The 19,350-nt window shown below is 38.3% G+C and overlaps 1 protein-coding gene across 9 annotated transcripts in view; it reads left to right on the top strand.

Moving 5' to 3' along the window:
- Positions 1–19,350, top strand: part of KIF16B (kinesin family member 16B) — a 147,827-nt gene that overhangs the window by 100,105 nt on the left and 28,372 nt on the right. For 6 of the 9 annotated variants that reach the window (XR_008234727.1, XR_008234729.1, XR_008234728.1 and 3 more), the window contains one exon: positions 6,470–6,559. Coding sequence is in view for 5 of the 9 variants with exons in the window: in XM_052784130.1 (XP_052640090.1) it covers positions 6,470–6,559 (90 nt within the window). In the remaining 4 variants the exon portion in view is untranslated. Of the gene's footprint in view, positions 1–6,469; positions 6,560–11,118; positions 11,143–12,699; positions 13,088–19,350 lie in introns of those variants that run through there. The other 3 variants (XM_052784133.1, XM_052784134.1, XR_008234730.1) reach the window with 3 other exon arrangements.

Here is a 19,350-nt window from a genome sequence, read left to right as displayed (position 1 = left end):
CTAAGCCAGTGTTTTTTCAAAGCAAGATGTGAAGTCTAATTGGAAATGTGCTCTCAGTGCATGTGGACATGTAGCATAACTGATGTACATGGCATCAGAGACAGAATTGGCAGCCTTCTTCACTGAATGTACTGCCAGATGCTTCGCTAGCTGGTGTTAAGTTGGAGGAGTGACCTACCCTCACAGTGTGCAGGACCATTTTTGAACTATGCTCACATTCTCTTTTACAAAGCCTTTTATTAAGGTGGGTAATCTTAGCTCTGAGCTAATTAAATTTTCATCTCGAAACATATTGCACAATTTGTGGATGGACTACTTCCTTTTACCTTTTGAACTTTGAATTTCCTGGGGCCAGCAAAAGCCCAGAGCCATAGAGATGGTGAGAGAATAGTAAGTGCATACAAAACTTCCCCAAGGACTGTTCTAGCCACCAACTATTTTCAGCACACGGGATTTACTAAACTGGGTAATGGTTAGTGAAGGTAAATACCGTAAAAAGGTATTTTCTCTTTCTAGTAAGTTGGTAGATTTCTTTTCCAAGTACTCTCCCTTCATCCCTAGAACCCATGTAAGCAGCTGCAAGACCTTAGGATGAAGGAACAGTTAAAGAGTATGTGCAGGAAGACTTGGACTTACCTGGAAGGAGCTGTGGTAGAAGAAAAATGTTGGAAAGGAGTGGGATTCGTAAACAGGAAAGAACAGGAGGATATATAGAGGAGAGATATAAATGCATATGAAACTAGGCTCCAGCAGTTCTGTTGCTTGTATTTTGTTTCTATGAGAAGCAAGGCTTGCAACCTAACCTCAGCAACGGCATGGAATGAGCAGATGCTCTGGCTAAGAGTGGTGTATATGGGATGGCTATTCTCTTCTGTCGTACTTGCCAGTACTGTCTTTTCTCTCTCTCCTGTGCCATTTCTAGGCTGCCTCTAAAAGATACTGCTGCTTAAATAGCTGCTTTGATGAAGTTCAGAGCAACGAAATGGATGACGTATGGGGTAGGGAAGGGGCTATCACTTTAATAATTGTATTCCATTGCTGTCAACTTCCTTAGAGCACTTTTATTGAAGCTCCTATGGTCCTTAGTTCGGCTGTCTTTGAGATGTTTCTTACAGTCATTCCCTTACACAAATCGATCAACTGTTTATGCTTTTTCCTTTGCCTCCAGGTCTCTGTATGTCACAGTGGGCTGCTTTTGCTGTGGTCAGGATTTGGCTCCATGCTACAATCCACAGACCTTCCACAAACTTTTCTATTTTAAACCTTTCCCCTGCAGAGCTCCCAGCTCTAATTTGATCTGTATTAATGTTCAGCTGCTGTTACTTTTATTCTATAGGAAATCAGAATACATGGTATAGTGATTTTTTTGCCTTACAAATCGGGAAAGTAGAAAGACAGGGCAGGGAGGAGAGAACGTGTACCTGTTTATTTCATCCCTTCTTGACGGGTCAGGATACAATGTCAGTTATTGAAATAATTCCTTATTTCAGCCTTACTTTACTTTGTTCAAGTTATGTTCAGGTAATCTCATACCAGAATATGTGTCAGTCTTGGAAGGGCTGGGCCATTGTTAATATCATTTCCTTTGCCAGCTCCCAAATAAGCTTTCTTCACCAAGGTTCCTCTTATTCTTGGGAAAATGGGTAGCTGACCTATTTGCATGTAACAGGACTTTGAAATCTGACAAAGGGACAAGGGATGATTGAGTTGAATTGTAAACCTTTGAATCCTAGGTATCTCAGAAGTATTTTCTTCAGCAGATGTTTCTAGTCATTGTATTTGTAGTTCAATTCTGGCATATTGCTGTATAGAGGAACCAATATAACAAATTTCTCTATATAACAAATACATAAATTTCTTTTTGTGCCATACAATAGTAAAGATTATTTCCTTTATATGCCAGAAGAGAGAGAGTGAGTTCCACTTTTCTTGGCAGCATCACAGTTAGTTCATAAGTCTTTCAACCATAACATACCATCCAAAAATATTTTCTTTTAGTGCAGGTTCAGCATCTTGTCCATCTAGACATATATAACATTTGGGAGTGGGCCCGCAAGATGGTCTGTCCACACAGGTTCTTCCACTGGATACAGATCCTACTTTAAGATGTTGAGTGACTCCCATGAGAACCTATTGGAGAGAGTTCAAAAATAGGAACAAACCCATGCTTCATTAGAGTTAAGATAGCACCTTCTCCTTTTGCAGAAAGAGATGTCGAGGAGCTGTTTGTGCTGGTCTGCTATTAAGTATTCAGTATGAATAGATACATTTACAGAAAAACTTCCATTTGAGTGACAGTTTTATATGTTGTCTTTAAAGACATGATGAAACAGTAGTAACTTAATCAGGTCTAAACATATTTATGTTACAGCTGAATTATAGTACCAGAAAACTATTCTTGTATTCTCCTCTTCCTTTCATGTTGTTGTGATATGCGGAATATTCAGACAGGGCTGTGCTAGAAACAGTGTGTGGGAAGAGCTTTTGCATCCATAAGACTGTTGGTGTCTGTTACAGACAGTGCTGGCAGTTGCAGGCAGTACGTATGGACAGCAGCAGGAGCAGTGAGGCAGCAGGGAAGGGGGAACTCCAGCTCACGTAAAGGCATGCAGTGTCTCCTGAGAGCTGGTGATGGAAGCAAAGCCTGGAATCAAGCACAGCCATCCAGGGGATCCTCTGACAAGAGGGAAAGGTGTAGATATGCCTTCTCATTTTTATTCAGCTTTCCCTCATTGTTCTGAGTTCTCTTATTTTATTTATCCTGTTTGATATTCTTTCAGAACTGGCTTTTTCTTGGGTTTCAAAGCCTTTCAGTCATCCCTGACGAGTACTCTATAGGAGAAGATCCAGGCAGGTGCACCCCAATGCAGTGCTTTTTTCCAGGTCCAGCCGCAGTTCTGTTCAGGCAAATGCTGTGGTGGGTCTGCTCAGAATGTCCAAGTTTCTTTCTGAGCTCAGTGAACTATTGCAGAATTGGAGTAAAGCAGCAGCAGTGCTCATTGATACGTAGTTCTTAACGAAAATGATGCATGCCCCATATCTATCTAAATTAGAAAAAAGAAAAAGCCCAATCTTCCCTCAACTCTATCAGATTAATACCCTCAATAATAAATTAAAAAAGGTTACAAGAAATTTTTAGGCAACTTTTAGCTTTTCAGATGCTATATTCGTAGACAGCATGAGGAACCGTTTCAACAAGGTCTGTTGGTAGGAATATGAATTTTCATAATGAGTGTGGACAGTTTAACCAGCCAAGATAAGTAAGGTGGGCATTTTTTGTTCTTTCTAATAGCTTCAGAATGAGGTGGAATATTTCTTTTTTTTTTTTTTTTTTTTTCCTTCTCTCCCCTATGGTTTTATTTCTATTTGTATGGGGCAGAAGGGGAATAAGTTCTGTGATGTGCTTTACAGTGGAATCAATTGGAAATGTCTGTTAGGTTATTTTCTGTCAGTCATCATGAGAAGAAAAGATAAGGAGACAGGACTGTAGTATCTCCTTTCAAATTTATAAGTTTTACATGGGAAATTGTGCACTTGAATGAAAAAAAAAAAAAAAACAAAACAACAACCCCCCCCCAAACCTCCCAAAACAAACCAACCCACAATTCTGAGGCAAGTCAAAGATCACGTAAGTGCCCAGATAAGAATATTTTGAAAATCTGTTTTACAGATTTACTCAACCGTGTATTTTTTTTGTTATTAAGAAAATATTTTTAACTACTGTATCAGCAAATTGCAAGTAAAAAGTAAAGGGCTTTTCAAATTTAATTTACTTGTTATTGTTCAAAAGATCTGCATATGTCCCTCTCCCATACTTACAGAGTATATAGTCTGTCATACAGCTTTTTTAAATCGGGGAAAAGAATCCCAGCCCAAACTGGTTGCATCAGCCATAGGAATAAAAGGCTCTGTTCTAGAAATGCTATTACTATGCCAGGTGTGCTGTAATTCTCCTCTTTATGTAAGCAGAGTTTGATCCTGTCTGTCCTAATAACGTTATTGCCGAGCTTTGGGGACCAGTTAAGATTTTGTTTAGCTTTGAAATTCATTTTCCAATAATATCAGCAGTAAGAACAATAACATTTTGTAATGCATTACCTGCTAGTCTCATTACAAGAATTAGGAAGGTAAACAAAGAGGATGATGGGGACTGAGTCACGTCAAGCCAAGCCACCAGAGAAAGCTCTAGAGAAAATCCTGCAGTTCTTAGGCAGCACAGATATATGGCTTTGGTGTTTTCTTTCCTGTCTGTCTCTAACAAGTTGTTTATTAAACTTTGTGGAAGAAAGCTGATAAATAATTGGCTGCAGGCAATTTGATTTGGGTAAGTTTGGTACCACCCTATCACCTAGACAGCTGTCAGATGCACAGCCAACAACATCATTGGCAAGCTGACAGACATGCTCTTCTCCAGGCTGTGCAGCTGGAAGAGTTCTGGATGCTTTGTGCTAGGTTGTTCCCCTAAAGGCATGCTTCTGGGAAAACCTTAGGGGAAAAAAGAGGCCACTTTTGAATAAAGATCATGTACAAAGAAATTATCACAGCAAAATTTCATGACTCAGAAATATTAAAATATAGAGTTAAAGCAGAAAGAAAGCAAGAATGAGTAACATCTTTATTTTATGATTATCCACTGCACTCTAACGCTTACTGTGAAATCACAAAGCCCTTTAAAGCAATTATTCAAATTATAACAAATTATTCAAACTATAACAAAATAGTTGATTGGTTAATTAAGTTCAGTGTAACATGCATATTCCTGAATAGTTACTTTTTTTAGTTAAACCTGCCTATGCATGTCAGATCCCTTCACCTGATTTATAAAGTTTGAGACACTGTTAACAATATGTTGAGGGAATATAGTCCATCATGCAGGCGTCCTAGTAGCAGTCAAGCTTATTGGTGACATGAAAGATGAATTTTATTAGAAATAATCAATTTGCATTGTGGAGATGTGCTAGAAGAACCTATGTTTTAATGTTTGTGAAAAGTTTTGAGAAGGCCAGTTTCGTTTACTTACGTCTTTTAGCTAAAAATAGAGGTAAAAATAGGAAAAAAACAACCCCAAAACCTGATTCCTGATGTCATAAGACACACAATAATTTTTTGTTTCCAAAACACTTCCCCCAGTTTCCCTGTTCTGTATACAGCAGCAAAGGCAGCCGGGATGGGGAAGGGTGGACCAGAGATGAGTTTGTTGCAAGCATGAGGTAGCAGTTGTCAACAACAGTGCTTGGATGCTGGTTTCCTCTGGCTTTGTTGCTCTGGTTTTTTTTTCTCCTACTCAGTTAACCTGCTCCATTGCAACTTTCTTTACCTCCGTAACTTTTGGATGCGTTCAGTAGTGAGGGAACTACTTGTTAATTTTAGGAGTCACTTTAAGACTAAAAAGCCTGTGTCTTTGTGAAATGTGTCTTGTGAAAATGCTTATTGTTGATCTTTGTGCATAAAATCATAGCTAGGTGGAGGTAATATCACATATTAGGCCTGTTAGATTAAAAAAAGCAATGGTCTTTTCAGGTTTAAGCAATGCCAGTTGGCTTTCTCTGGCTCTAGTAGTGGGTGTAGAACAATGCCCACCTCTCCCCACAGCACTGCTTCTTGGTAGCCTTGGATCACCAGAGCTACAGAAAGACTTCATAGGCTCCAGTCACAGCACTTTTATGACCCACTTACAAATGTCTTTAATTTCATCTGATTTTAGACAGTGGAAAAATTTTCCTTCCCTGAAATTCTTGTTGGTTTCTCAGTTCCAGTGAGGGTTGTGTGAATAACTGATGGTAAGGTTGGCTTGCCCTCCCCCTTTGCTCCTGTTGCTGTGTGCTTTATTCACAGGAGTAATTCTGTTGATTTTAATGAAACTTCCTGTATAAATGGGATGTTCATCAACATATTGATGACACAGACCAAAAGTGTTTTAAAGGAATATCTTCTACTGAAAGCTGGCATGTATAATTTTTTACCCTACAAATTGGAATCCCATTCTATGTAGTAACGAACTCTGTGTGTCTGAAAAATGTGTATTTATTAATTGTGTATATCTATGTATACGTGTGTGTATGAGAATATACATTTTTATGAATGTATAGAGAACCTATACTACACTTGTGCTGGACGATACCCATTCATTAATGGAACACCCACTGATTGTAATGCTGAGAGCTGCATAGCTGCACCAAGGAATGATTGGGGATTGGGGATATTTTAATGTGTTTACAGCCTTGTCAAACCACTCCAGAATAAGGAATAAATGCATTCAGGTTTTTTTGCTTTGCAATCAGTGCTCCTTATTAAATACAGTTCCGTCACTGTAATGAAAGAAAAATTAAGTAAACCTATAAAAGTTAATGGAGTTAAGAGAACTAAGATTGCCCATTTTAATCTGATAGCCTTGTATACTTCATGGTTTTTAGTGTTGTGTGTCGTATGGTTTTACTTCTGTTTCTTCTTTTTATTTTGTCCGATATAGATAACAGTCCTGGATGAGACATGGACAGTATTCAGGAGGTACAGTCGTTTTCGAGAAATGCATAAAACTTTAAAACTGAAGTACCCAGAGGTAAGTTTTGGTAAAACTTCTTTTGTAAAAAAGAGTGGAGGTAGAGACTTGAAAATAAGTTTTTTGAAAGATATTTACTCAAAAAGGGAGGTTATTCAAGACAGCGAGCATGGCTTCATCAAGGGCAAGTCTTGCCTGACCAACCTAGTGGCCTTCCATGATGAAGTGACTACATCAGTGGACAGGGGAAGAGCTGCAGATGTAGTCTATCTGGGCTTCTGTAAGGCTTTTGACACGGTCCCCCACAACATTCTTCTCTCTAAATTGGAGAGATATGGATTTGATGGGTGGACTGTTTGGTGGAAGAGAAATTAGTTGGATGGTCAGATCCAGGGGGTAGTGGTCAACGGCCCAATGTCCAGATGGAGATCGGTGACAAGTGGTGTCCCTCAGACACCTGTATTGGGACCAGTACTGTTCAATATCTTCATCAGTGACATGGACAGCGGGATCGAGCGCACCCTCAGCAAGTCTGCAGATGACACCAAGCCGTGTGCTGCAGTTGACGCGCCTAAGTGTTGGGATGCCATCCAAAGGAACCTGGACAAGCTCGAGAAGTGGGCCCATGTGAACCTCATGAGGTTCAGCAAGGCCAAGTGCAGGGTCCTGCCTCTGGGTCAGGGCAACTCCCGGTATCAATACAGGCTTGGGGGATGAAGGCATTGAGAGCAGCCCTGCCGAGAAGGACTTGGGGATACTGGTGGGTGAAAAGCTGGACGTGAGCCGACAATGTGCGCTCACAGCCCAGAAGACCATTAGTATTCTGGGACGCATCAAAAGAAGCGAGGCCAGCAGGTCGAGGGAGGCGATTCTGCCGCTCTACTCCACTCTGATGAGACTCCACCTGGAGTACCGAATCCAGCTCTGGAGCCCTCGGTACAGGAAAGACATGGACCTGTTGGAGCGGCTCCAGAGGAGGGCCACAAAAATGGTCAGGGGGATGGAACACCTCTCCTATGAAGAAAGCCTAAGAGAGTTAGGGTTATTCAGCCCGCAGAAGAGAAGGCTCCAGGGAGACCTTATTGCAGCCTTTCAATACCTAAAGGGGGCTCATAAGAAAACTGGGGACAAACTTTTTAGCAGGGCCTGTTGTGACAGGACGAGGGGTAATGGTTTTAAACTAAAAGAGGGTAGGTTTTGACTAGATATAAGGAAGAAATTTTTTACAACGAGGGTGGTGAAACACTGGCACAGGTTGCCCAGAGAGGTGGTAGGTGCCCCATCCCTGGAAACATTCCAGGTCAGGTTGGACGGGGCTCTGAGCAACACGATCTTGCTGAAGATGTCCCTGCTCATTGCAGGGGGGTTGGATGAGATGACCTTTAAAGGTCCCTTCCAACCCAAACTATTCTATGATTCCTCTCAGCCATATGCTTCTAGTAAGATTGGCAAGCCATTCAGCAGTTTAAAGCTCCAAGGCTGCTAGGTACAGGATGGATGTTGCAATGAAACTGACTCTGTGTGTTGCCTCTAGCCATTAATTCCCTTTACTGCTGACTGGTGGCATTCCCTGGAGGTTGCTGTTTTGTTCATTGCAAGATACTTGCAGTCAGATCATGTCATCCTGACAACTTCTCATTTAAAAGAGCAGCGTTGTTCCACAGATACCCTTTTGTAATAGTTGCTTCCAGGTTTCTGCAAAATGGAAAATTGATCTTTCTGACCACCTCGGAGACTCTGGGCATTCAGGATATGAGGAGCTGTGCCTGATAGAGCTTTAGTTCATTGGAGTGGGCATTTGTAGAATTACAGTTCTTGGTTTCCACATCTAACTTTTAATTATTAACATTTTGCTTCCTACTTGTTCCCTTGGATATTAGAAGAAATATATCATTCAAGCAATGGAAGTGATCGTGATTTGAGAGTTAGCACAAGTAAAGAAGCCTGGGCCGTATATTCATGAGCAATATATTAAAAAACATTAAAATGTTGAAGAGAGAGTGAGATGCAATAGTTTGCAAATGCCTTCTTGTCTTCATTGATGTATTCTTTAAGATAAAAAGTAATTGAGTATGGAATGTTCTTGAGTTGTAAAGTGTAAAATATGTAGATCTGTGTTTTGTGGAGATTCTGGGAGTTGAGATCATTCCTATTCCAAAACAGTAAGAAAACCAAAAATTGAAACTACCATGCACCAAATATCTAAGGAGAAGTTTAAAGAAAAAAAGGAGTGAGAGGAAAAAAAAAGAAAAATAAAATTAGGTCATCTTTTCTGAGTGTCAGAAAATTTTTAAAGGTAAAAATTAGTTTTGAATGGAAAATTGAAATGTTCTCTTTCCACAAATACTTTTAGAAATATTACTTGTGAATGAACATCAGTATCATATTTTTTATTTGAATGAATTGCCATTTCCTCTTGGATGTTAAAGTTATAGTCTGTCAACAGTAATATTATAATTGCATCTAACTCCTGAGAAAACAGCTAGGCAGTCATTCGGTTGAAATAGAAAAGCCACCTGAATGCCTCTGCAGACTGATCTTCCCCATTTAGGAAAATGTGTTCAGAGTCCGTTATCAGTCGGGACAATACATTGAGGAACAATTGAATTTGGCTTTTACAGTTATGTCAGAGAGAGATCAACAACTTTCTTGTATGCAGTAATTAGATTCAGGAGGAGTCTGATGTTCTTAAAGCCACTATTAAGATGTCCCGTGTGCAGCTGCATATTAACATCACCTTTTTGAACAAGCATTTGTGATTCACAGTACAAATTCAGGCTTTTTTGGTGTTACAGGAGGGAGTTTTTTTGTTTGTTTGTTTTGAAGAACCATGAGAACATAGGAGTGGTATTACTAGGTCAAAATAAAGTCCAGCATCCAAGAGCATACAACTGAGAAAAAATCCCAGCCTAGAGCAAAGTTACATAGTTTTCTTCATCTTGGAGTCTTGCCAGCTGAAGTTGTTTTCGTTGTAATTAATAGTTCATGATTTATGTTTTTCCTGTGGGTTTTATCTATATTTTTCCATTCTCTACACTACTTAGTTTATAGGTGTCTTATATGGGCAATTTTCTTTTGCTGCTTTTCTTTTTAGCTTCTTCCTTCTGTTTGTGGTCATGCTTGCAAGGTCAATACATTCTCTAGTTTAATGTGCCAGTTTGTTTCTTATTGACACTTCTGTGTTGCCATATGTCTGTGTCTTAGGTAAACTTACTGAGATTCACATCTAGTACATTAATGGAATTACTGTTTTCACTATTCAGATGAATAAATTTCTAATTTCTACATAGGAAATGCATTATAGTATGTTTTATTAAGTTATCTGTCCCTTCTCAACAGTTTTTGTAAGTCAGGGCAAATAGCAAGTCTTGCAAGTTTGCCAATATAACTTTTCTTAAAATATGATACTCTTTGGAGAAGTATAGTAACTGTGTTTTGGCTGCTAATATACCTGAAAGAAATGTTTAGTCATGTTACTTTCTGAAACAATAGATCTATAGCTTTAGTAGTATCTTCTTCCAGCCTTTATTGAGCCTCCACTTCAAAACAACCTTCAATGAATTATAAGTGAGGTTCAAGTATGCATATCTTTGCTAAGTACGGAGTACACTAAAGTTCAGGAGAAGCGACATAAGCATTTGATCATGTCATCCATTGCTTTTAGATACGTACTGTCACTTAAGTACCTGTTTTGAAAACCCTTGCAGCACTGATGTTGTCTTCTCTATTTTACATAGTACAGACTGTTGTGTTGTGTCCACTCCTGCTTTGAGACTTAGGGCACCACAGAGAAGTGGCAAGTTTGTGGGCAGAAGAAACCTAACTAATAGGCGGTTGGTTTTGTCTACTCGTCAGCATTTCTACGAACTTCTGTGTCCTTGTTTATCACAGGGGAAGAGCACATTGTGATGGATGAAACACATAATATTGTGCGCTGTAGTAAAGATTTGGTGTTTGTTTTCTTTGAAGGAATTTCATTATCAATGTTACATATGTGAATGATCGATAGCTTCCCATGTTTTTGCCTTTATTTAACATAGCCTTAATTTGTGGTAATTTTGGGTTAGTTTTGCAATGTGAGTGGGAGTTCCGTTTGTTTGGTAAATTGACAATCATCTGTCTGCTTCCGCTCGTCTGTCATTGACCTAATCTGGAATTCACCATGATGCTAAAATGCATTTTAATACTAAACTTGGCAAAGTTGCGTCCTTAGTTACTGTATATTATTCCAAAGAAACTTGATCCTTAAAAGCAATGTTGTCAGAATCCATCAGAGTTGAATTTTATTTTGCATAGTTCACCTTCCAACACTAAATTAGTATTTATAATGAACAGCGAAAATACTGTGGACGTGTTTAATGTATGAGTGTCCTGCTTTTAGAAGTGAACTTTACAGCTCATTAGTTGCTCAGCTCTGAGTTACTACATCAGTATTTTAATAATTTGCTGATCTTGCATTTCGTGTTGCTGCCACTGAGTTCCCGAAGGAATGTATTGGCAAACTGATTTATTAAGGTTTTTTTTAAAAAAAAAGTATCTTTTTCAGAAGCAGAAACTATCTAATGTCTTCCAGTCTTACAATATGCCATATATTTTATATACCTGCACATTTCTTCTAGTGTAATTAAGTGGCTCCTGACAACTGGATATCTAATTGAAATGTGTCACGCGCAAATTTTGAAAGACTGAAGAAGCTGCAGCAGGGTGAGATTGTGCCAGTGGCAGATAAGTACCAAGCATTTAACAGTGCCTATTTTTTTACGTCTGCATGATTGTAATTTGCGCAGCTTCAGCTTTCTTATGCTGCTAGATAGTTAATGACTCTCTTATTATTTTTGGAATTTTAATTAAGACCATTCTTGGCTTTCAGTTGCAGTAGTCTCTGTAATGAATATACTTTTTGTTTGTCATTAGTCAGAAACAGGAGCAAATGGACTCTGTAATAGAGAAGTGAGAACTTTCAGAGTAAGATTCTCCTTTTTTTTCCTCCTCCTTCATCTTTTCCTATCAGTTAATGGTTTTGAAATATTATCGGGGTGCTGGTTTCTGCAGAAAACCTTCCCTTCCTGATCCCCATCTTGTTGTGAGGGAAAACTTGCTCTCCCATCTCTGTTAGTTCAGCAAGTTTGAGTGACGCACTGTTGTGATGGTCAGTGCTCTCCTTCTTACCACTTTCTTGGCTCTTCCCTCTTTCAAAGGAGAGCAGAGTTGTCTATTTGTCTTTCCCTACCTGAATCCAAAGTTTATGAAGTCCCTCATGCATGTGGATGTCCTTAATTCCTACTTGCCTCCAGGTATCTAGGCCAGGTTTTGTGGGGCTTTCACTGTAAGCTCTGCCTATGGAGTTGCCTGTCAATCTTCTTGAAATGTCTTTCTGTGTGTATAAAATTCTCTACATGGTGTTAAGGGGAACACCTACTCTTAAGGCATTTTTATTACTAATAGTGATTTTCGACTTAAAATATTAGTAAGTCCATGGAGAGCTGCCAAAGCGAAGCTAAAAGGTGTGCTTGCATTTATAGATACATTCATGGAGGTAAGGACTTAGGTGTGTAGGCAAGATTTCTGTAGGAGTGCCAAAGCTATTGAATTCTAGCTTATTTAACAGAATGTAATAATTTGTGTATCTGTATTTGATGTATGGAGCTCTGTATATAAATATATATTTCTATCTTTCACAGTCTAAAGCACAAAAGGACCGTTTATAATTTTTAAAGAATTTTAGGTCGTAATTGAACCAGCTTCCCCTTCTGCTGGTCTGATTTTTGTCATCTTACATGACTGGTTGGATGCATAATATCCATATCTGAAACAGCAGGAACATCTATGTAAACTTAAACCTTCAAGCTAAAGTTATCATGGGATCTGCCTCTACTCCCATCTGTTATTCCCACCAGGGAAATGAGTGTGCACAGTATATTGCAGTAACACATCAATGTCATGAATCTCAGAGGTTAGGATTAGAGACTGTTGCTTGGACGGCAGGGTTTTTCAGGTACGTTAAGTATTAGACAGTGAAGATTGTATTTTTTAACTGTTAGGAAGAAATGCTGTATGGTTTCCTTTTTTTTTTTTTTTTTTTGTGTGTAGTGTTCTGGAGGAAAGGCTCACATCGGTAGTGTCAGTGAGAGTTATATATTCCTTCTTTTTATTTCTGAAGATAATATCCTCTTCTTATCAGAAATCTCTTTGTTTGACAGAGTATCATTCTGACTGAACTTGAGGCTCTTGTCAACTGGAGGAGTTAACAAGCTGCTTTCTGCTTTGTAGACCTGTAAGAATTGCAAGAAACTCAAAGAGCAGAAAATATTTTTGAAGTTTTTCAGAAATAGTATGTGAATGTTTTTGAAAATATATTGAATTCAAAACATTTGTTGCAAGCTTATTTAAAAAATATTTTTAAATATTTCAGATTTTTCAAAATTCAATAGTAGTCTGTCCATTTTTTACTAGAAGTATTTTACATCTCAGAGAAGAGACAAGAAATGTTTTGTATCTCGGCGAAGCCAGCTCCTGCTTCATTCATCCATACTGCCCACAACCACCCAACGTAATATGTATATGTTTGCTATTAAGATAGAACAGACGCCAGTTTTGTAATCCTTTCTTAAATTCTTTTAGACTCTCTTCTAGTACTACTTGTTGGTTAGGAGTAATTCCGCTCTGTGATGATGAATGAAGAGGCATGAACTGTTCATGTAACCATCACTGACTGATCTCTCTGTTCTTGCCTTTTGTCTCCATACTTCTCTTTTGGGTGACTGCTAGGGAAGGATCTCCATTTTCGGATCTCCATTTTCTTTTTAAGTGGTTCATACATGTGGTGCTTTTGATAAGTAATAAGTGGAAGAAATCTTCAACACTAAGTGCTGGTACAGGTAATGGTGAGGGGATGAGTTTGAGGTGAAGCCATTAATTTTAGGAGAGCATCCTTGGATTCTGGAAGAGATTCTCTCCAGGATTACTGACAGAGAAATGCAATTTTTGACTAACTTTCAAGACATGGTTGGTGGGGGTTTGGGGATTTTTATTCTCCACCACCACCACCCCCCGCCCCCCACCCTGGATAGTCTCAAGGATAATTAGGCAATTTCTGTGTATTTATGTAATTATTAAATTATTTTAAAAAGTCTTATCAGACATGCAGAGTTCTCTCTCCTAAGGAAGAATGCAAATAGAAAAATTAAACCAGGAACAGAGTGGTAAGGCAGCAGACTCGTGCAGAGCACTTAGGGCAGCATTTCGGCTGGGATCTTGGCTATCTGGCTGCTCTGATTCTGGTTTGTAACTGTGCAGGCAGTAGCATTTCAGTAAATGAAAAATTTATATTAATCTCCTGGGATTACTTTGAAAGGGAAAAGGGAGAGGAAGCAATAACTTTGAGGTACTTGGCTTACAGGGCTGACGAGCCAGTTGCCGTGTAACTGGTGAGAACCTGGAGCTTAGGAGCTGTTTTGGCAGCAGAAGTCAAAAGCTTGTTGCATTGGAGCTGGCCGGCCTGCAGCTCTGCGGGTTTTACCATTGGATTTTCTCATTTAGTGGCATCAGTAACTGTATACTTAATTAATATATAAGATTTAGGTAGTATGCTCACATTGAATGCAAAATTCTGGACATTTGGATCCTTCTAGTGTTCAACTGTAAGTAGTGTAAAGCACTATAGCTGTAAGTAACTGTAACTAAAAACTTTTAAGACAATATTTAAAATGAGTTTGTTCTGAAACTTCTAATGATTATGCCAAAGCCTTGATCCTACGGTGACCGAAGTCCCGATGCATTCACAAGTTCATTGATTGTTGAGATTGATGTTCAGAAACTCTTGTGACCAAGAAGCAATTTAAAATCATGGGTTACATGTACTACAGAGAGCAGGGTGTAGCATATAGTAATGAGCATGAAATAGCATTTGTAGCAAGATTTGCACCGTCATTATTTTAGGAAGTTTAGGTTTGTCTGTATATGGATTCTTAATTCAGGTTCTTTCAGCCTCTAGGAACTCTGTGACCCTTAGTAAGCATTGTCTATGACAATATTTTAAGATTTATTTCTGTATTTGAAAATTTGATCCAGTGAAGAAATAAACTTGTTGATGTGTTCTGCCCGGACTGGAAGGATGTTTCTGGATATTAACTAGCAAATTTGGAATTTTTTTTTTTTTTTAAATGATCAAGAATATGTACTGTATCTTTGTTTTTTATACAATGGAAAAACACAATAAGAGTAACAAATTTAATATGACAACCTTAGGACGAACACCAAGAATGCATAAACACTCTAAAAGCTTTTTTTTTTTTCCCCCCAGAAACTGTATATTTGGGCACAGATTAAAATGAAAATTGTTTGCAACATTGATGTGCTTGTAAACAGCAAATGCCATAATGCATATTAAAATAATACCTCTGGCAGAATTATAAGTATATAGAAAAGCATTTAGAAAATAGTTTTTGAAATATAAATCCTAAACTAATGACCTTAATTTTTACTTTCTAGCCTGGAACTTTGCTAGCCTTAGTAATGTATCTTTCCATAAATATTGAAAGAAAAATAAAGTAGTAATTTTTAGAATAATACCTTATAATAGATATATACCTTCAAATAGTACCTTATAATACTATTATACAAGCATGCGATTATAGCCTTCACCTTTATTCAGTACAAATTACAGGTATAGATTAATTATAGATTATTATTATTATTATAGATTAATTATATAATTATGGTATAGATAATTTTAACATTCATATTCTTGTCACTTATAACAGCCAGGAAGTACATACACAAGAAGCATATTTTGTCACATACACGTTTTCAGCTCCCATTCCTAATTATATTATGTTCAGAGCATTCTGAAAGCCTGCAGATTTATACACATAGTACTTCCATATTAGCTTTAGTTTGCCACTAGCTACAGAAGTGATTTAAGAGGTAGATCCTTAAATGCTTCATCTGGCCTTTCTTTCTGGAACACGAGAATTTTGGCTGCTGCTATTTTAAAAAGAAATTTTAGGACTTTGCTCAGTACATCAGTCTACAAACGAACAGGAGAATTTGTTCCCATAAGTAAAGTATGAAAAACATTGCTGCTAACCATATCATGTAGTTCAGTGCAAGTTTGGTTACAGGGAAGTGTATTTATTCTATGTGGTCCTTCTGAATTCATAGTTGCTAACCAGGACTGGAGCATCTGAGGCTCAGCAACCCCCCTGGCGTATTTGCTTCCAGCATAATACGCAATTTCCAATCTATTTCTACTGGGAAAATGAATTCAGTGTGTGAATTTCTTGTCATAAAACTGAATCTGAATGTGTAAGAACCTTATGAAAGCCCGGCTTTGGGATTAATTTGTGAATATTGTTGTTCTGGGTGCTAGATTTGTGCAGCAAAGTTTTCTTGGCTTGGTACAGGCGATTCTGCAGAAATACAGTTTCTCTCTATCTCTGATCCTTCCCCTTCCTCCCTCCTGTGTTTTGGTTGATAATGAGACCTGGGTTGGGGTTTTTTTGTCTGTCCTGAGCAGCTAATGAAACGTGTGAGTTTCCAAACGGTGCTCTGGGAAAATACCATTAGCTTTATAGGTCTTCTGATAAATTCAGCACGAGACAAGATTAACCTATAGGCAGGCATCCAGTGCCAGGTTTCATTCATTGTGCTGAGCAAAAGTCTTATATGTTAGTAATGTAGAAATTGAAAAGAGAAGCATTTGGAGAGGGGTGAGTCCTTCGTCTCATAATTCATGAACCATTTGACAGAAAAATTGCTTTGATAATTTGGTAATCTGATTTTCAAGGCTCTGCTCAGTTATCTAGTGAATTTGCATGATATCAAAATATTCATGTTGCTTTATCAGTAAAATAGTTTCAGATGGATAATTATCTGTGAGAGAGGAATGCCTCTGAGAAGAACAATTCCTAGACAATGTAACTTGAGGTTTAGGTACTCACTGAGATTCAGACATTTCTTAGCTGCTCCTGCCTGTCTGTAGGCTTGGGGAACAAACACCTTAGGCTGCAACCCTGTGTCTCTATTTTCTTCCTGCTTAGCGAAAGACAGAGGGGAGGATTGGAGTTTTTGCTCCTTCTTTCTTTTTTCAATGATTGTCTTGCTTTGGAGGGCTTTAAGACTTGTTCTCCATTAATCCTTAGCTGTTATTGACAGTCTCACTGTCTTCTAAGGGTTTTGTGAAGAACAACTTGTTCTTACTGTGTTGGTCAGGGATATGCTGCTTGATTAAGTAGATTTTTCAAGTAGAATCCTTTGGTTTCAATTGATTTAGGATATGATGACCCAGCTGTAACTCTAGTTTTTGTGAAAATACCCAGGTTAATTTTGACCAAATTGCACAGATACTAGCAAAAACTGTCTGGTTCCAACTGTGCTGTCTGTTGCATTTTTTCCTTACGCATATAGATGGTATTACTGACACATGTGCAGATGTGAGGCTAATATGATAAACTTCATCCCCTGCCTAATCTGGAGGATTATACCAAGCTTTTCTTGAGCTTCACGTGGCAGCTTTTGAGCAGGATATTACAGAGTTGTCCTGTCTCAGTTCATTTGGAACCACTGGGAGAATTAACAGGAGAATACAGGTTGCAGATTTTGCAGTACAGTAAGAATATTTAGCTGTTTATTTTGGCACTGCTGTATTAAGCCAATGAGTGACTTCTTATCTAAACGAGATTGAGATACAGATGACTGTTAACTGATGGGAATCTTACCCATTCAGGTAAGATTGATGTAGTCTGCAAGAAAGAAAAGCTCCTGAAAAACAGTCTTCTGCCTCTGTGTTTGACAACAGTTGTCGGGCTGTAAAGGTGGAATCAGAGACAAGGAACCATGCTTCATAGGTCCCATTTGCATTTACTGTAGAGAGATCAGTGCCTTCACATGGCATTTCAAAGTATCTGAGGTGAGTTTCCTGCGCTGAACTTCCCACTGGAGGATCCTACACAGCTGCCAGGGAGCAGCAAGGTTGGGGCTGTTCCACAAGGGAAGCCAAGCTGGGAGCTGAGGGTGCTGCAGTACAGATCGCAGCAGGGACCTCAGTGGCCAGGGCACAGTCCAGCAGTACCTGAGCAGGGCCAGGACGGTGACACTAACAAGTCTGGTTGACAGTCAGGGATCAGCCGGCAAGGAGAAGTGACAAGTCAGGCCTAGGGTCCATCCAAGACAGGCCAATTACTATTAAAACATTGAGAGCCACTAATCGTAGCTGCTGTGTTCCGTTGTAAATATCCCCATTTTTAATGTAAGTTAGGTCGGTTAGATGGTGAATTTGCTTTAAAAAAAACCCCAAATCAAAAAAAACACCACCAAAACCAACCTTATGATTAGCATTGTTACAATCTACAAGACACACTTTTTAATCTAAGGGTCTCTTATAAATATTAGTTTATCATGTTCCTGCTAATGAGCTTTCAGACTCAATATGGTGAAAATAATATTGTGTTTCTTAATTAAAAATGGGTTGACTTTAGAAGAAAGGAAGAAAACAAATTTCTCAAACCTGTGCAGCCGATAGTATAGTTTCTAAATGAGTTTCTAAAAGCTTTTGGTTTTGTATTCACAGTGAGATCTTCCTGTAAGGCTTTCAGGATATTTTCTTGACTACTGTAATGTAAGTACTTAAAAAGAAAAAATCTGGAAGGGTCTTTTACCATCTGTCTCTGCAACACAGAACATACAGAAGGCTCCATCTTACAAGAGAGAATTGTCTATCCCACTGCAGAGCCCAAAGCAAGAAAGCCCAAGCAGTAAAATTTATTAGACATCCCTGCATGACAAAAATCAATAAAATACAATCTCTTGTGGTTTAATATGAAAATAAACATAAAGAAGCAGTGGCTCTCAGGAAAAATATTGAGCTACAGGTATAGAATTGAAAATGTCAGGAGGAGAAGATTGAAAGTGGAGGATGTTGTCCAGTTTACTGTAGGGTGTATTTCAGAACCAAAACCAGGAATAATAATCTGGAGGGCAAGCTGTCTGACCACATCTGAAAAACAAAATTCGTTATGGGGATGTTGGTGATGTGAGTGCAAGTGAGATGAAAAAGCACACTTTTCATGGGTGCCAAACTTTGTGAGCCAGTGTTAAAACATTCAATTAATTCATTGTTATCTATAAATGGTTATGATGCTGTGAATGATAAGAAGAATCAAAGCTACAGTTCTGTTTGGCCAGTTTCTTCTGTATTAAATCTATTATTTTCTATCATACTTAGTTGTAGGTACTACTGGGTATTAATGATACTTTAGTGATTCGTGTTGTGCAGTGCAGGCACTCTGAGGCTGTTTGAGTGTACACTCTATATTTTCTATGAAATACTTTGAATTTCTTTCAAACTGCATCTGAACGCTGCATGTCCTAGTCTTGTTATGTCTTTTTGGGAAAAAATTATAGCAAAGCTTTAGCGGTATTTTAAATCCATAAATTACTCACTGTGCATTCAATTCTAACTCCAATTTTATTTTTATTTTTAAATCAGGGGATGAATAAGAATACCTTTACTTTTAAGTTCAGTTCAATATTTGAATAGTACCAGTATTGTTAAAGTAATTGCAAACTAGTGTATTTCAGGGTTTTATTTACATATATAGAATAGCATAATTTCCATTTTTATTGTACCTGAAGGCTCGTATGTGCTATAACTCATTGTAAGGATGCTGTAAAAAAAAAAAAAAATTTTAAAAAAAATCATGTAGTCTTTTAGCTTTGCCCTGCTTTCCTGGGTTTCTAAAACTTGCGTAGGTGGAGCAGCATCACTTATACACAGACTCAGTGATGTAGTGCTTGTTGGGGACAGAAATATTATAGCCTTCTAGAAAGCATCTAACAGACAGTAATTGTGA

Source organism: Harpia harpyja, chromosome 4, assembly GCF_026419915.1.
Source record: "Harpia harpyja isolate bHarHar1 chromosome 4, bHarHar1 primary haplotype, whole genome shotgun sequence".
Classification (NCBI taxonomy): domain Eukaryota; kingdom Metazoa; phylum Chordata; class Aves; order Accipitriformes; family Accipitridae; genus Harpia; species Harpia harpyja.
This window is presented reverse-complemented; position numbering and strand designations above follow the sequence as displayed.